At 46.9% G+C, this 16,562-nt stretch overlaps 1 protein-coding gene and 1 long non-coding RNA gene across 11 annotated transcripts; one reads left to right on the top strand and one right to left on the bottom strand.

The window, feature by feature from the left end:
* Positions 1 to 395: 395 nt before the first annotated feature.
* LOC118524184 (uncharacterized) lies at positions 396 to 13,015 on the bottom strand. Of its 9 annotated transcripts, none has more exons than XR_013444020.1 (7): positions 10,441 to 10,861; positions 8,128 to 8,177; positions 6,787 to 6,909; positions 5,299 to 5,364; positions 2,256 to 2,429; positions 1,863 to 1,969; positions 396 to 672 (listed from the first exon to the last, which is right to left on the bottom strand). It is a non-coding gene; the product is annotated as an uncharacterized LOC118524184 (long non-coding RNA). The 9 variants fall into 9 exon arrangements; XR_013444021.1 differs by having other exon boundaries at positions 2,274 to 2,429; positions 10,441 to 10,860; XR_013444019.1 differs by having other exon boundaries at positions 2,287 to 2,429; positions 10,441 to 10,859.
* Positions 12,378 to 16,077, top strand: IRX5 (iroquois homeobox 5). 2 transcript variants are annotated; one of them, XM_036074244.2, is made up of 3 exons: positions 12,378 to 13,117; positions 14,179 to 14,584; positions 14,739 to 16,077. In XM_036074244.2, exons 1-3 carry the CDS (start codon positions 12,869 to 12,871, stop codon positions 15,533 to 15,535), a joined length of 1,452 nt encoding a protein of 483 aa, XP_035930137.1. In that variant the 5' UTR covers positions 12,378 to 12,868; the 3' UTR covers positions 15,536 to 16,077. The 2 variants fall into 2 exon arrangements, with proteins under 2 accessions (XP_035930137.1, XP_077918482.1); XM_078062356.1 differs by lacking the exon at positions 12,378 to 13,117 and adding an exon at positions 13,410 to 13,588.
* Positions 16,078 to 16,562: the final 485 nt, after the last annotated feature.

Below are 16,562 nucleotides of genomic sequence, written 5' to 3'. Positions count from 1 at the left end.
GCCACAGGCCACAGCAAGGCACTGCCCAATGGCAATAGTCTACACAAATGTAAGAACTCTGTGAGAGAACTGGATGTAACCTTATTTACATAAATCAAATATTCAAACATGTAACAAATGATCTGCCTGTTAAGGCAACATTTTCTTGTATCTGAGTTGAGCGAACAGATTTTGTGAGGAGAACTGTTCTATTCCAGGGGGACTAATACAGAGAAATAAAATATATGTATGGATTCCTTTCAAGTCTTTTTTTCTCCTATAAATGTAATAGTTGTACTGGCGACGCTGGACCACTAGAAGAATCGCTATGATGGAGACAGGGATTTTTTTTTTGGAACCCTCTTTTTCAAGTACAAACATTCATTCAATCCAATAAAGACATTTTAGAAGAAAAGTCAACATATAGAATTGATTTTATTTTTTCTATACTTTGATTCAAACAGAAAATGCTTGGTGATACTCTACAATACTAATCATTTCAAATAAAATGGATGATGAAGAAGAGTATGACCTTCTTTTGCATAACAACTGAGGATCTGAATTGGAAAAATATTTTTGTCTATAAATAGGAATATCCAAAACAATTTAAACCTCTTGAGCACTTGACTGTTCCAGGTCCTTTGCATCTAGATTGAACAGACCACAGGAAGTTTCAAAGCCCGATAGCTGAATCTAAAAGGAAAAAAAAAGATTCATTTAGTTGTCATGATCGCTGTCACCATCAATCCCTAATATCTCAGACTTCCCGGACCGCACTCAACTTCGCCATGCCGCTTTCTGCTTGGGAGAAGACAAATCACTAATCAATTATGTACACTAATTAAAAATGCTACCTTTAGGAGGTGTTTTCATACCCTAGTAATAGGGGTGAGTATTTCCTCTCATCGCTGACTTTGAAACCTTTTCGCTATCACATTAGGCAGGATGCACTGAACATTTGCAAACACTTAATGCTACAGTCTACATACACTATCGAATTGCCCTCCAAAAGTGGTGCTACGATTCTGCAACTGGTTGAGGTCACATGGAAAATAGAATTATATGCTAATTTGTTCCTATATTAAGTTATCATAGAAGGTCAGACCAAACACAGCAAAATGAATTCTAGAAAAAAAATTAACCAAGTAGATTGGTATGTACCGTATCAGAGTAAACTGTTTATCTTAATAGATACAAATACAAGAAAGATTTTTTTAAATGAGGGCATTTTCTCCTTTTCAAAAAATAAATGTTTTAACTAACCCCAGGCAATGACTTGCATGATTTGAAAACACTCTATATAAATAATTTTTCCCTAAAGAAGAACAAGGGCAGAGTATTTTTTTCAAGGGGGAAAAAATGGAGAAGGGCATAGTATCCAAAAGAGAGTAATTTCCCCAGAAGAAGCCTTCCTTTATCTACATATTTATTAAAACTTACTTCACATAAGCAGTTGTACATCTGCACTGTAAAATGAACACACAGGTTTAAACTACATGATGGGGTCAAGAGGTGCTGACTATAATACATGTATTATTTAACTCCAAAATAAACTAAACAACAATATAGATGTTTTCATTAGCCTAGATCTGTCTGGAAAAAAAAAATGTTTTATTTAAAAAAACTATTGCGAAAAAAACCCTATATTCATTTCTTTTTCTGGAAGTTATATCTATAGATATCCCCTTATCCATGGATAAGCTGTATAGATTCTACATCAACTTAAAAAACAACAACTATAAAGCGAATTGATTGAAGAATTTGTGGGCTACCAGTTTTGTATATGATGATGGCGTACTCCTCACAGTTCTATTTTCAAAGGTCCGTTTATAGAAAAAGGGAAAGAATCTGGGTGAAGGGGTGAAGGAGAAATGAAATCTTACAGCATTTGAAACCATGGGACCAGTATTTTATAAAGCATCCAATCTACTGCAGAACACAACTAAGACGAGTGACAGAGATCATCTGTGTCACACCCTTAGGCAAAATCCTGGGGAAGAAAAAAACAGTCATTTTTTTGTTCTAGAGTCTATCCTTTTTTCCATTAAAAGACAGGTTTATATTTTTCATTTTATTGCAACATTTCCAATGCCGTCCTATAAGAGAACGAGCACTCACAAAAAGCCATCTGAATTTTCTTTCACTCGGAACTCATTTTTACTTTTTAGAGGAACTTTACCTACTACTTTTTTAATAAGATGCCATTACTATTAGTTATCATAAGATATGCTGGATTCCCATGAAGTATCAGTTTGACATCTTGCTCAAATACTTACTTTTCTGCTATTTCTTACCAGCAATGTTTACCTTATTTTCTCCTAACCAAGTTAGATATGAAGATACTTCTTCAGGCACAAAGTCTTCAGGCTCCTTGATGGATTATAAAATACAGCTATATACTTCTCCACTATTATCCTTGTTTGAAGGACCTCATGTATTGGGATCTTAATCTATAAAAAGTTGAGAATTACATTCAAAAAAAGGAAGGGAAGTCGGACAAAAATGAAAACATGCACTGATGCCTAAGTAAATTAATCTTCATTCCCACTGAAAGCAATCTGATGTCCAGGGACTGGGAATTATTCTACCATAAAATACGGCACATTAAATACTACAATAACCCATTTGAGATGTCCTAAGATAATGATTATGTCATCTACAAATGATCGTACATAGAGTTATATTTTAATATTCATTACTGGAGGTTCTAATGCAAAATATGTTGAAATGGTGAAAATACTCAGTCGGTTAAAGATAAGATCAAGCAAATCAAATTCTGTAAACTGAAAGTAAGACTCAAAATAAGATCTGAAAAAAAAGAATGGATAAAAGTAAAGGCAAAATATTTGGACCCTGGTTGTAATCACAAACAACACTATCATTCCTGATGGTTTGCATATAAAACTCCTTATCTCCACTAGCTAGTTGAAAAGGATGAAAAGCTTCTTACAACCAGCTAAAAAGAAAGTCTTTACCAGGCTCCTCGAAAAAGCTCATTTTCACATTACTCAGGCTTCATTATGCTAAATCAATATTCGTTTAGTCACTGGGGTTATTGACATATTTTAAAATAAAAGTATACCCTTCAGCTACTGCACTCATTACAGGTAATTTGTCTTGTCAGAGAGCAGGGAATATTATCCTAGTCTTTCTGGGGCTGACAGCCCATGGAAATACCTCCCCATGGTTACAACTGTAAATAATTTTAAGGTAAAATATTGAAAAATCAATGACTGTTTCCTGCAATCTGTCACAAACAAATCAATCATAATCTGTACTGCCAGAGAGTATGATTTGAAGGAGATGGGAGCAGATGTAATTCTTGGCTGAAATCTCTCATTTCAAAATCACTTCACATAATGGTGTCATCATTTAAACACTCAACAGTCAGTGCAACTGCCACTGTAACATCTAGTTGGACAAAACCACAAGGAGGAGGAGGAGAAAACGCCATCGCCATTATGTTAACAAACATTTAATTTTAATGGCTGCAGCATTAGTAAATTTCAGCTGAAAACAGTTTCACCTGTCCCCTTTCACAGTCCTACATTAATCAAGGCTGCCGTTCTACGTACGAATGCTTAATAAATTAGCCTCTGACTCAAAACTTGACTCTCCCACATACACCTTTTATTTTCAAGGTCTGTTACAGAGAATGAAATTTGGAATTAATAAATAAGACATCTGGATTGTAGAATATCCATAATTCTGCCCATATAACCAAGACAAAAAATAGTGTCATAGATGTCAAGATTATACTTTTAAAGTAGGTTTAAAGGTCTCAGTTGCCCGGATATTAAATTTTATATTTTCCTTCTATTAATACATATTACATTTCAACTTTGTAATATTGTAGCCTATTTTAAGATGACCAGCAAGACCCAGTCAATTCAAAAATACCCTCGCATTCTACACCCAAGCTATAGACTGATATTTTAAAAACTGAAGTAATAACCCAAGTATCTGAAGTGTAAAAGTTGGTCAAGGTCCTAATATTGAATTGTTTTGTGAATGTAAACTGCTTTCCAAGTGATCGCTTTGATATCACCATTTTTTCTAGGCTACATTTTAATGGCTTCCTCGGCTTACAACCTCTACCTCGGCATCAATACAAGAATCTGAGATTGGTACTTCTTGTTCTGTTAACCAAAAACATCATTTGATGTCTTTGATAAAGAGTCTTTTTTCTGCAGGTTTTTGTTTTTAAATGTACACTAGCCCTTTTAATGGAAGAACTTGCTTTTAGCTACCACATTGCTTACCAATTTCCGAATTATATCACTGGACACCATGAAACCCTTTATTATCCTATTAATACCCCTCTATAGGTATAGTTCAAGAAGTAGATGGGTTCTGGTGACTAGAAAAGTGTATCATTTTTCTTAAAAAGGAAAAAAAAATAGATATAAATACCATTCCACAACTTAAGCCTATATAAACATTCTTAGACCCAGGCATAAAAGGGTTTTAGTCTGTTTTTAATTTCACCTGCATATTCAATGTGGCAACACAGCATGAGGAGACAGAAGCTTTTCTTATGGATACCAACTGAGCGTGAATTTTGTCCTTCAAGAATCTTTGAGTCATTCTTTAACACTACCATTAGATTTTTGAAAACGAAGAAACACCCGGGTAAATGATCAAAGATATCATCCAGAGGAAAACAGAGTCCTCCATTCCATGTGAAACCCTGCAACAGCTGCAGAGGAAGCGGCAAGCCAAGCTAGTGAGAGGAAAAGCAAAGTATTACCCGTAGCCTAGGACTGCAAGAAAAATGGAAAGGGACCTCAAGGGGTGAGCAAGGAAAAGGACCCATGTGTGTGTGAGCCCCTGCGCCAGAGCTGCCCAGCCTGGGCCCGGCTCCCTCCCTGGCAGAGCTCTGGAGCCAGCTGTCAAACACCAAGGCTCCCACTCAGAGTAGGCCTGAGACTGGCAGTGGATGGCCCTGCAGAGAGTGCCTTCCCAGAGAAGGCAACAAAGACTGGGAGGTAAACGAGGACAGCCAAGCAACATGCCGAATGCACGCACATCAGCCACAAACTAAGATGACGTCTACTAGAACTGGGGAGGCCACCATCACAGATCTAACTCTCAGAAAGAAGCTATTTTAAGGGTGCTGAGTACGCCTAGATGAGATTTCTCAGCTCTCCCAGCACAGCCCACAGCCCTTGGAGAAACAGCTCAAAACTCAGCACGGGAAAGTCAGATCGTTTCATACCCCACACTTAAAGAAATTGCTGCCTGGTAGATAAAGTTCTTATATGTAATAAAGGCTCAGGATTACAGAGGAAAGTATTCTTTTAAAAGAGATAATATTACCTCCCTATCTTCCGAATCTCCTCCTTCCGATAGCCAGTACAGTAGCTCCATTATGAACTGTAGATTCTTAAAAAGAAAAACAGCAATAGTTAGCTTCATCTTTCCTTCCACTTCCTTCCTTCATGGAATTACAATTTAATTACCAATACTTCAATTGATTTTATTCCTGAATGACACATTTCTCAAAAAGCATACTCTAGCTATTTCCACTAGAGAACATTTAGTACAACCTTCTCAATTAATCAACCATAACCCATTACTGTTGAAAGGACATGTTTTCTTCATATTTTTTTTTAAAAAACAGGGAACCCTCCCATCTATTTTATATAAAAGGAGTACTAGTTTAAATACATTTGAGTATCATTAATATACATGAAATATGAATCTTAATAATCAATTTTGGCTGACAACAGATATAAGACAAAACCCACTTACATGTATGTTTAGATTTTTCCTGTATTTTTCCTTGGGGGGGGGGAAACCCCCCCACCCAACCCTCTGTCTTTTAAATTCAACAACTTTACATGTGGTTAAAAACAACAACAATAACAGCAACAACAACAAAGATGAAGCTTAAAGGCAAACGGGGAGGAATCAGACTGCTCACTGCTTCACATTTTCCTTGGATTCCTGTTGTGCATTTTCTAACTGGCTGTGAGGCATCAGCCCCTGGTCACACATGAAACCCTGTCTCCATAAGACCCAAGCACCGACAGGGGAACACAAGTGTGTTATTTAAAAACAATTATATATCACTTCACCTTTATGTTAAAAATCACTTTCTGCCCTTTGAAAGTGTATAGAGAAGCAGTTGCTCCGCTGCAGGCTGTCCTGACTAGAGTTGCCTTCTGTTTCAATCAGCCTTTTCTCCTTTGGTCCGACAGCCATCTTTTTTACTTAACAAGATATTCTCTATCACTAAACCCAGTTCCTTGCTCTCCCCAATAGACAACACGAATATTCTGCAAAATAATTTTTTCTCATCTGCTTCTATTCAGCAGCCCCTATTCTGATGAGAAATGACAAGCTTTACACACACCTTTACACCCTTTGAATTAAAAGAGTTTAGAACCCATGCCTGGAGCTGATCCTCCCATTAAGTTTACTCTTAAAAGAACTGGGTAATGAAAATGATCAAAAACTGTAATTTGGTATAAACAGATTGTTTCCTTTAAATAATAATCCCATTTCTATAAAATATAACCTCAGTCTTGACTTTTATGGAAAGCACTGAGTTTATAAATTTCACCATCCAATGATATCATTAAAAATTAATTATTCAATGTATTTCCACGAATCAGAAATTTTTCTGTTTACTGAACTTTGTTTAATGCATTTAGTAAAATTTTAATAATCAAAGGCCTCAAGTGACATTCTTTACAATTTGTACTTTGTTCCTATTACTAATATAAATACTTTGGTAAAACCAACACTGACGCTATTTTGGGTTTACTCCATACACAAACACACCGTGTTGCAGACACTCACTTGCAGATGAGCTTGGGGATATGCAAGGACAAATTTCAGCCAACATTTGGAGGAACCCCATCGTTCAGAAGTGAACTTAGCTGAAAACATCCAAATGTATTATGGAAGCATCATACTTATAACCTGCACACACATAAAAAAATAAAAATGATTCTGTTTAAAGAAACACAGAAGACTAGTTAAATACTTTTGGGATGTTAGATATGAATACCTAATCTAATTTCTTCCAAGGTATCACTCCATATTATGCCAAATAAACAAATAAAGGCTGTATCGAGGTGTGGAATATCATTAGCCTGAGAAAAGGCTAGAAAAATGAATTACCTAAATGACAACTGCAGGAGAAAATTATATTTCCTTCTCCTGAACAAATGTTAAGTGCATCTTTACTAATAAAGATTTAAACCTGAACTACATTAGAATATACTGGTTTTCAATTTTCAAGCATCTAAGTTAATTTGCCCAGCTAAATTGGTGCTTAGGTATATTCTAGCTATAAAACTACTGCAAATTTATGCAGAAATAAGTTATAAGTATCACACTTCGGAGTAGTGCTGTGACAGCAAACCCCAGTCATTACTGCACAAGAAACAATTCCAGGATTTTACATCTTCTTAGGGTTGCACCATTTGCATCTTTTAAGAACAATTATTCTCTATAAAACAGCTAACAATATACCAAAAAGATGTTAAAATTAAAGGAGCCAATAAAACGTAGAAATTGGAGAGAAAAACACACAGATGTTGAGCTATTACCACACAAAAAAGGCTGTGCTACCTCAGAGTTAAAACATTGTACCAAAATATGATACTGTTTTCATATTCTCTTATAAAGAACACGTTCAATTCACTTAGGACTACGCGATTTCACTTACTTGCACGTTATCAACGGAAGAGCATTTAAATTTTTCCTAAGATTTCTATAATGTAAAAATACATTAACAATTATGTGGTGTTATTCATTAAGACAGACAATAGGTAATTAGTTCCCATTCTTATTTCATTTCTTTTAAGGCAGCATATAAAATTTGAAAATAACACATGGATAATAGCATAGGGATGCTGATCTTAGCTGCCAGGACAAAAATTTTGATGGGGGACGTCGGGGGATAAGTAAAGCAATTATCTCAAAATTAATGCTCTTGTTTTAGTTTCAGCAAACAAATCTAAATAAGTCTTTCTTTGATTTTAGTTTACCATGTAATTCTAGCCAGCTAATTATCCTTGGAGTCACGAATGAGCTGTGAGTGTAACCTGGCTTCTCCGACCATATGCCTATGGCCTCCTCCACTTTCATTTCCTCTTTCTACAATGAGTTTTAATATTAAAGGAAAACACTCACACATCTTCTATACACCATTGATGGACAGCCAGCTTCCAGGAAATCATGAGCTACAAAGAGAGGGGGGAAATCTTAATGCAATACTTATGTTAAAGGGTATTAGGTGCTGGGTGAGCCAAGGGTAATGTAATCAGCAGCAGCCCTCTTGCTATTGTTTTTGCATTCAGAAATCTGACGTAAAGGACAGTAATATTATTTCAGTGGTCGCCCAGGTTATGATTCAGATCCTTAAACTAATAAGAGGCTAAATGCACTACCTTCACTTGCTCATAATTCGAATTTATAGACAATATTTGGGAAGAAATAAAACAGTTTTCTTCTATTTCTGGAAATAAAAACAAGGCATTCCATAAACAAGCTAAGCACCTGGTGATGTGAAAAGAGAAACTACTTTAGATCATTAAAACATTCTAGGAGATGGTTTTCCGAAATATAAAGTGACATAAATTTCTCATATATTTACCTTTTTATTATATTCCTGTCTCTGCACATTAAGCGAGCTTTCCTCTACAGATTTATTCTCAACACTAATAAATGTTTGCTTAATAACAGACTGTCCCATTTATGCTTTTCTTTCTAAATTAGCAACCACGACTCCACAAAGAGCACAAAGAAAGCTGACAAGGGCATGGCCAAAAAGCCTCAAGTAGTATGACTACATGCCAGAGCACTTAACATTAAACTACCATTTCTCTCTAAAACTTCTGTTGCCAGAGTGCTCACAAAATCTGGAAGCTCGAAGACAGGTTTCAAGTGCAATTAAATTCTCCAAATGCAAAACTGTACAAAAATATGCCGCCCTTCTTATGTCACCATTTTATAGACAACATTTTCTCAGGATCTTAATTAAGATAACGATGCACACCTGTGTCAACATTCTCTGGCAAGACAGCCTTATCAATCATAATCCTTTAAGTACACTCCAAAACAGCAAAGCGATATGACAGAAGCAATCTGTTGCCTTTCCTAGCGGCGGTGTTGTGTCTCTCCCACAAGAATGATGAGATCTTTAAAATACAGCAGACCTACTTTTATGAGTCTTTAAAGTTTTAACTGTAAACAGTTATTACACTAAATAAACAGGAATAACCTCTTTTGCACTTGATTTAAACAATGACAACTGTACAGCCAAAACTCGAACAGCAAGCTCTGCAGCCATGTCTTAGTAATACAATTGTGGATCTTACGTTAAAGCTTGAAATTTTAAGAGTTATGCATAACTGGATCCGTGCGGACAGGACGAACCAATAAACCCTTAGGAAGTCTTAAAATTACAATTTGTTAAAGTCCTACGTTAAAAGCAATCAGGGCATGCCTATCCCCAGTCTAAGTTGAAATGTTCAGAAAGATATAAATGCAAGAGTAACCCCCGGCCCCCCGCCAAAAATGGAGTAATTTTGGTAAAGTGGAAGGAGAGGGAGAGAGCTCCCACCTCTGCGGGGGGAGAAAGCTTCAGTGACCAGAGACCAGTGAAACTACAGCTTAACAAGTAAGCAGGTTCCCAAACGGGAAAGCTGATGAATAAAGGAGAAGAAAGGCAGGGCAGAGAGGACCTTAACCGTCACCACTACCAAGATGAAAAGGTAAAAACCTCGTGTTTACCAGCAAAAACGTAAAAACGTTCACAGGAACACTGAGACACCCCGCCAGATGCTATCTGAATCCCATCTGCCTGCTAATGATCATTTCTTCCATTTCACATATTAACACAAGTCTGAGACGCCGAGACGCCGGGCGGCCGTGGCCCGCCGAGCAGCGGAGCCATCAATGTGCAAATAAAGCAGAAAATAGAGACATCCTTAAGAAATGAGCCTTAAATTTGACGTAGAGCGGAGGTGACAACCACAGCAACAGAACCATAACTTCGAAATGCTTCAATATCTTTCAGGATTCTCTCCAGACCTTGACACCAAAAAGAAGACAGTAAAAGGAAAGGGGAGGGCGGGGGGGATAGCCTAGCGGCCCAGAGTGGCCGGATGATGTAATGAGGATGTCTCTGTGACAGACTCAGATTCTCGGTGGCACAAACCTCCATGGCTCCATGTCAGAAAACAGCATCCTGGACGAGAGCCGAGAGGGTGCTGCGGCCGCGCGTGGATGGGGGGACACGCCCACGCGCGCCCGCCCGGGGACCGTGACATCTGGAGAGGCCCGCCCAACACTCACGCGGCCCACGCCCACCCGGCGCCCAGCGGCGCCCGGGGCACCGCCGCGTCCATCCGGTCCACGAAGGGACTCGGGCGCGGCGCGAGAGGCAGTGAGCCCGGTCGCGACCGGGCGGGAACGCGGCGGGACGGGGGACCCGGGACTCACCTCTCCTCCGCCGCGCGAGCGCGCGGGCGGCGGACACTGCCTGGTGGCTGGCGCAAGCCCCCGGCGGGCGGCGCGCGCGGGCCGCTACCGACCGTTAGCGCGAGAGGCTGCCGCGGCGGCGGCGGTGGCGGCGGCGGCGGCGGCGGCGGGCGGAGCCGGGGGCGGGCGCTGAGGAGCACAAGGGCCGCGAGAGGCGGGAGCGAAGGGAACGGGGCGGGGTAGCTCCCCGCGACCACCCGGCCTACACCGAGCCCGGGAGGACACCTCCCCTTGGCTGCCCGAGAAGCCACCACTGGCCAGCCCGGCGCTCCCTCCCGCTCCGGCAGTCCCAGCCGCCCAGCCTCGCCTCAGTCTCGGCAGGCTGGCAGCCACCTGGGCCGGGCTGTGCCCGCCTCCGAGGCCGCCGGCTTCTCGTCTCCATGACAATAGCGCACCAGCGCCCCGCCCAACCCCACCCCCTCGGCGCCGTGACTCGGAGGGAAGCGGGCTCACGTCGCCGAGGGGGCGGGGCCAATGGAGGCCAGCGTCCAATTAGAGATGGAGGCAGGGAGGGACAGGGCGGGGCTGACCGAGAGATTGTCGAATGTCTGCTTGAGGGGCGGAGCCGGGGGGGGAAGCTGACGGAGGGGGAGGAGTTAGCGCGCGTGCGTGAAGTCCGGCCGCCGAGCGCGTCCGAGTTTACTGAGTGGGTTAGTGTGCGGGGACTGGAGTTCCGGAAATGAAGTCTATCTTGCTTGTCAAAGTCATCGCAGGGAACTGTGTAGTTGTCCTCCGGCTTGCGTGTGACCCAATTTTATAAAAGATCACGAAGTCCCTGATAGACTGAGCTCCAGTGGAGTGCCCAACACTGTGCCAGCCCCTGTTTTGGTTCACCAGCGCCCCTGTCTGTCCCAGAGTTCGAGTGCGTCTGGCTTGTGGCCGCGCGGGGTGGAGAGACAGGCAGGGGGTCTGTTTTGTATTCTAACTGTGTGGCCGTCGTGGGCAAGGGCTCTGCCTGTGACTCAGTTGTGTGTGTTTGCCTTGCCAGCGCCTCGCTGAACAAACAGTGGTTGGGTTGGGCAATGCCGAGTGTTTGCAATGGAGCGTGGGCGGGTGCTAAAGTGCGAAGGGGAAGGGGACCCGCACCTTCCACCACCGCCACCCGCCTGGCAGGGGGAGCTGCGGATGGAGAGTCCCGAGGAAGAGGCGGCGAGGCATGGCGGGGGCGTGAGGGCGTGTAGTGGGGTCCGGAGACCTACTCCGGTACAGCTGCTTCTTCGTATGGCAGCTCTTGCCCATTACCTCTCCTCTAGAGAAAGGCTCTCCCGTAGTCCCGGGCCCCGCCCCTCCCTCGCCGTTTGGCGGGGAGTTGGTGGAAGGGAGGCCGGAGACGTGCAGACGTCCAAGGCCTGTCTCTCGCCCACCTGCTGCTGCTGGCGGAGAGGGACAGTCATCTCGGCCTCCTCGCGCCCCGGACGAGGGCATCCCTCCGTCTCTCCCAGGGACCTTCATTCCTGGTCTCCAACTCGCTCTCCGGCTCCCTGGCTTGGGGGAGAAGCCAGGGGCGGGTCGGCGACGGTCCGCTTGGGAGCCCAGCCTCTTGCGGAACAAGAAATCCGCTAACTCCGCGGTTTACTGCGGCAAGCACAGAGCAGAGCGTTCGCCGGCGCCCAGTCCCCCGCCTCGCTGCCTTTGTGCTTCGGAGCGACCGGACCCGCCGCCAGGGCCCGCCTTGTGTCGGAACCGCCACTCCACCCCGACTTAGCAGGGAAGGAAAGTTGGAAGAAATCGGCGCGCCTGGGATGTGATTGTCATCCTGGGGCCGGCGCTCGAGAGTCTGAGAAAGAGAGAGAGGGAGAGAGACCCGGGAAAGGGGGTGGGGGGGAGAAAAAGAGGAGGGTGGAGAGGAGGGCCGCGGAGGAGAGGCGGGCGCGAGGGAGGGGCGAGGGGAGCGCCAGCGAGCGGGAGAGGGAGCCGGGGAGGAAGAGGGAGAGGGCGAGGCGCGCCTGGCGGCCGGGTTGGCTGCGGCCGCCCAGAGGTTCCTGCCAGTCCTCCCACCGACTACACCCCGGGAAGGAGGAGCTTCAGGCGCGCACAAGGCGTCAGAATCCTCAATTTCCAACTTAGCATCTTGGCAGGACCTTTGCGAAGCCAAAAGCAGAGCCCCCCAGTGCAAAGAGCGAGGGGGAAAAAGAGAAAGCGGCAAGGGAGGGGGGGGGAAACCCAGCCGGGGCGAGCAAGGCGCGCAGAGGAGAGGGCTCGGCAGTCGCAGCCGGAGGCGCGCGGGAAGCCAGCGAGGAGGCGCCGCGGGCCGGAGCCCGGGAGCCGGGGCCCGAGAAGCGGCAGCCGGGGGCAGCCGGAGGCCAGGTGCCCGCCCGCTCGCCCTCGCAGGGCGCCGCCCGGCTCGTTGGCGGCCGCGGCGCGGCGCGCCCCATGCCCGTGTGTGGCCATGTCCTACCCGCAGGGCTACTTGTACCAGCCGTCCGCCTCGCTGGCGCTCTACTCGTGCCCGGCGTACAGCACCAGCGTCATCTCGGGGCCCCGCACGGATGAGCTCGGCCGCTCGTCGTCGGGCTCCGCATTCTCGCCCTACGCCGGCTCCACCGCCTTCACGGCGCCCTCGCCGGGCTACAACTCGCACCTCCAGTACGGTGCCGACCCCGCGGCCGCCGCCGCCGCCGCCTTCTCTTCGTACGTGGTGAGTGAGCGGGACCCGCGGCAGGCAAGGGCAGCTGGGGCCGCGCGGGGCGGGCGGGGGCTGCGGAGGACACGGGCCTTGGCGCCACCGCGGACCGCCCCCGCCAAGCTCCGCGGCCCCTGCAAACTTGGGCGACTGTCTCGCTCGGCTTCGTCCGGGCCTCGGGCTCAGGAGTTGCTCGGAGAGCAGAGCCGCGTCCTGCTTGGGTCGTTGAGCTGGCGGAGAGGGTTTTTTGGGGAGAGGTCGCTGCAATTAAAGAGCAGCATTTGGTTCAAATGTGAGCTCCAGGCCGCCCTGCAAATTTTATTTTATTTTTTGGTTTTGCCATTCTGGAAAAGTAGTTCAAAAGAAATGGACCAGAAATCTGAGCAGAAGCGTGCTAAGTCTATGTAAATGTGTTTGGCCTCGCCTTTAATTAGTCCTCCAAAATGTTGCAAATCCGTAATCCTATCTTCGCAATCCGATTTGGAGGTATTAAATTTCTGAAAAGTCGGCCGAGCTGCGGTGCATCCGGGATTTTTCGGCCGGGTGCACTTTCTGGAAAAGCGCCGTGGCTTCGGTTTGGGGTAACATTTTTGGAGGGGTGGGAGTGCCCGGACAAGGCTTAGCTTTTCCTTTGCCTTTCTCTGTGGGGGGAAAAATGCCTTGACTTCCCTTGCTCTCTCCCCTTGCGCCTAACGTGCGGCCACCCGGGCACGAAGTGCCGAGTCGCCGCCGCTGCCCAGGCCTCTGTCTGGGTGGAGGGCCTGGCCGAGGTGGCCGGATCTGCGCATGGGGGGCGGCCTTGCCCCGGCAGACGGGGGCCCACAGGGTGCCGCTGAGGCCAGGACGGCTCAAGCGCCCCGGAAGGACGGGAGTCAGGAGTTGGCGCCCCCGCTGCCTGCGGAGGAGGAGGAGGAGTTGCCCCTGGGTCTGAGCCCGCCAGCCCTACCCCAGGGGAAGTCGGAGTTTGGGCCTCGCAGCTCGCGGACCCCTGGGCGCAGGGGAAGTGTGCTTCGATCGTCTAGGTGGTACTGGGGACCACGGCCCACTCTCACCTTCTCTCTGCCTGTTCCTTGCAGGGCTCTCCCTACGATCATACACCGGGCATGGCAGGCTCCCTGGGGTACCACCCATACGCGGCGCCCCTGGGCTCGTACCCCTACGGGGACCCAGCGTACCGGAAGAACGCCACACGAGACGCCACCGCCACGCTCAAGGCCTGGCTCAACGAGCACCGCAAGAACCCCTACCCCACCAAGGGCGAGAAGATCATGCTGGCCATCATCACCAAGATGACCCTCACCCAGGTGTCCACCTGGTTCGCCAACGCGCGCCGGCGCCTCAAGAAGGAGAACAAAATGACGTGGACGCCGCGGAACCGCAGCGAGGACGAGGAGGAGGAGGAGAACATTGATCTGGAGAAGAACGACGAGGATGAGCCCCAGAAGCCGGAGGACAAGGGCGACTCCGAGGGCCCCGAAGCAGGTTGGTGGACGCGGGAAAGGGTGTGTTGGAGCGGGAGTAAGAAGGAAAAGGGGGGCCTGGAGGTTGGGGGCTAGGGTCTCTGCCTTTGCGGGCGGGGGCCTGGGCCCCGCCGCGCGGCCTCCGCGCCCCTGACGGCCTGGGGTTTCGCCCGCAGGAGGAGCGGAGCAGAAGGCGGCTTCGGGCTGCGAACGGCTGCAGGGGCCGCCCACCCCCGCCGGCAAGGAGACGGAGGGCAGCCTCAGCGACTCGGATTTTAAGGAGCCGCCATCCGAGGGCCGTCTGGACGCGCTGCCCGGGCCCCCCCGCGCCGGCGGGCCCTCCCCGGCCGGGCCAGCGACAGCGCGTCTGGCTGAGGACCCGGCCCCTCACTACCCCTCGGGCGCGCCGGCTCCGGGCCCTCACCCAACCGCGGGAGAGCTGCCCCCTGGTCCCGGCGGGCCCTCGGTCATACACTCTCCGCCACCGCCGCCGCCGCAGGCGGTGCTCGCCAAGCCCAAACTGTGGTCTCTGGCGGAGATCGCCACATCCTCGGACAAGGTCAAGGACGGGGGCGGCGGGAGCGAAGGCTCTCCATGCCCACCGTGCCCCGGGCCGGTAGCGGGGCAAGCCCTAGGAGGCAGCCGCGCGTCGCCGGCCCCGGCGCCATCGCGCTCGCCCTCGGCGCAGTGTCCCTTTCCAGGCGGGACGGTGCTGTCCCGGCCTCTCTACTACACGGCGCCCTTCTATCCCGGCTACACGAACTATGGCTCCTTCGGACACCTTCACGGCCACCCAGGGCCAGGGCCAGGCCCCACAACCGGTCCGGGCTCGCATTTCAATGGATTAAACCAGACCGTGTTGAACCGAGCGGACGCTTTGGCTAAAGACCCGAAAATGTTGCGGAGCCAGTCTCAGCTAGACCTGTGCAAAGACTCTCCCTATGAATTGAAGAAAGGTATGTCCGACATTTAACGCGGGCTGCGTCGGTCCCGGACTTTCCTAATTTATTAAAAAACATGGCCTTGGCAGTTATTTTTCCATCAACAAGAGAGAGAAACAAAACTACCCCTCCTATTAAAAAGTTTATAGTTCATGGAGATGGATGACATACACATGTAAACATCTCCCCACACAAAAATGTCTTAACCAACCGAAAAGAAAAATTAAAAAAGGATTTGTATTAAATCTTATTCTGTATATTTAATGTAGCATTTTTGTATTTAAATTGATAATTCAATATCTTTGAAGTAAATTATGAAATTAAGACACCTGTACAGGCATTTAATGTTTTTTTTGTAATATAAGTATATACATTTGTGTTTCCCCTGAAACTGTTTCATAGTTTAAAAATACAAGTTTAATTTAATTTTTTACACCTATTGATTTTTCTGGGTATGAGCTAAAGTATTATTGCAGAAAGGAAACAGGTTATACTCTTAGATTTAAAAAGTAAAAGAAACGGCAGCCGCCTTTGTAAAATGCAAAATATTTAATTAAAAGAGATTTTAACATAATCAGAGCCACTCATTACTTTTTAGAAGCCTCAATAAACTGTCCATCGCCTTGGACAAAAGGTGGAAACTGCAACTTTTTTTTTTTTTTTTCTCCGAAGTGGGGAATGAAAGGTTCCACAGAACCTCAGTGTGTCAGGGGGAAACCGTAATTAGGCGGCAAGCCCCGGGGACCCTGGCCTAAGCCGGGAATGCAGATTTGGATCACTGATGCGGGCTGCTTGGGGGAGATTGGACCCTGGAGGAAGGAGGAGAGAGACCCAAGTGTGTGCCCAGAAGGGAGAAGAGATGGCAAAGCCTGCTAGAGACACGCACCACCCGAGCTCCATCGCTTAACCTAATTACTTCCAATCAGTGTCGTGTTTTATGCAAAGCAATCAGCTGGTGAACTTTGCTAATGAGTTCGATTTTATGCCGGATTTAGTCCTTATTACTATTTCAAAGGTGCTGTGGGCTAATGCGGGCGGGGAGCGTTAGGGGATGCCAAG

The sequence above is a fragment of the Halichoerus grypus genome, chromosome 15, assembly GCF_964656455.1.
Source record: "Halichoerus grypus chromosome 15, mHalGry1.hap1.1, whole genome shotgun sequence".
NCBI classification, from domain to species: Eukaryota; Metazoa; Chordata; class Mammalia; order Carnivora; family Phocidae; genus Halichoerus; species Halichoerus grypus.
This window is presented reverse-complemented; position numbering and strand designations above follow the sequence as displayed.

What these genes read in the sequence shown, in the direction of transcription:
- IRX5 (XM_036074244.2), top strand. Translation starts at nt 12,869, where the DNA reads ATGTCCTACCCGCAGGGCTACTTGTACCAGCCGTCCGCCTCGCTGGCG. An exon ending in CCGCCTTCTCTTCGTACGTG is followed by an intron (nt 13,118 to 14,178) that starts GTGAGTGAGCGG and finishes TGTTCCTTGCAG; the next exon opens with GGCTCTCCCTACGATCATAC. An exon ending in CTCCGAGGGCCCCGAAGCAG is followed by an intron (nt 14,585 to 14,738) that starts GTTGGTGGACGC and finishes TTTCGCCCGCAG; the next exon opens with GAGGAGCGGAGCAGAAGGCG.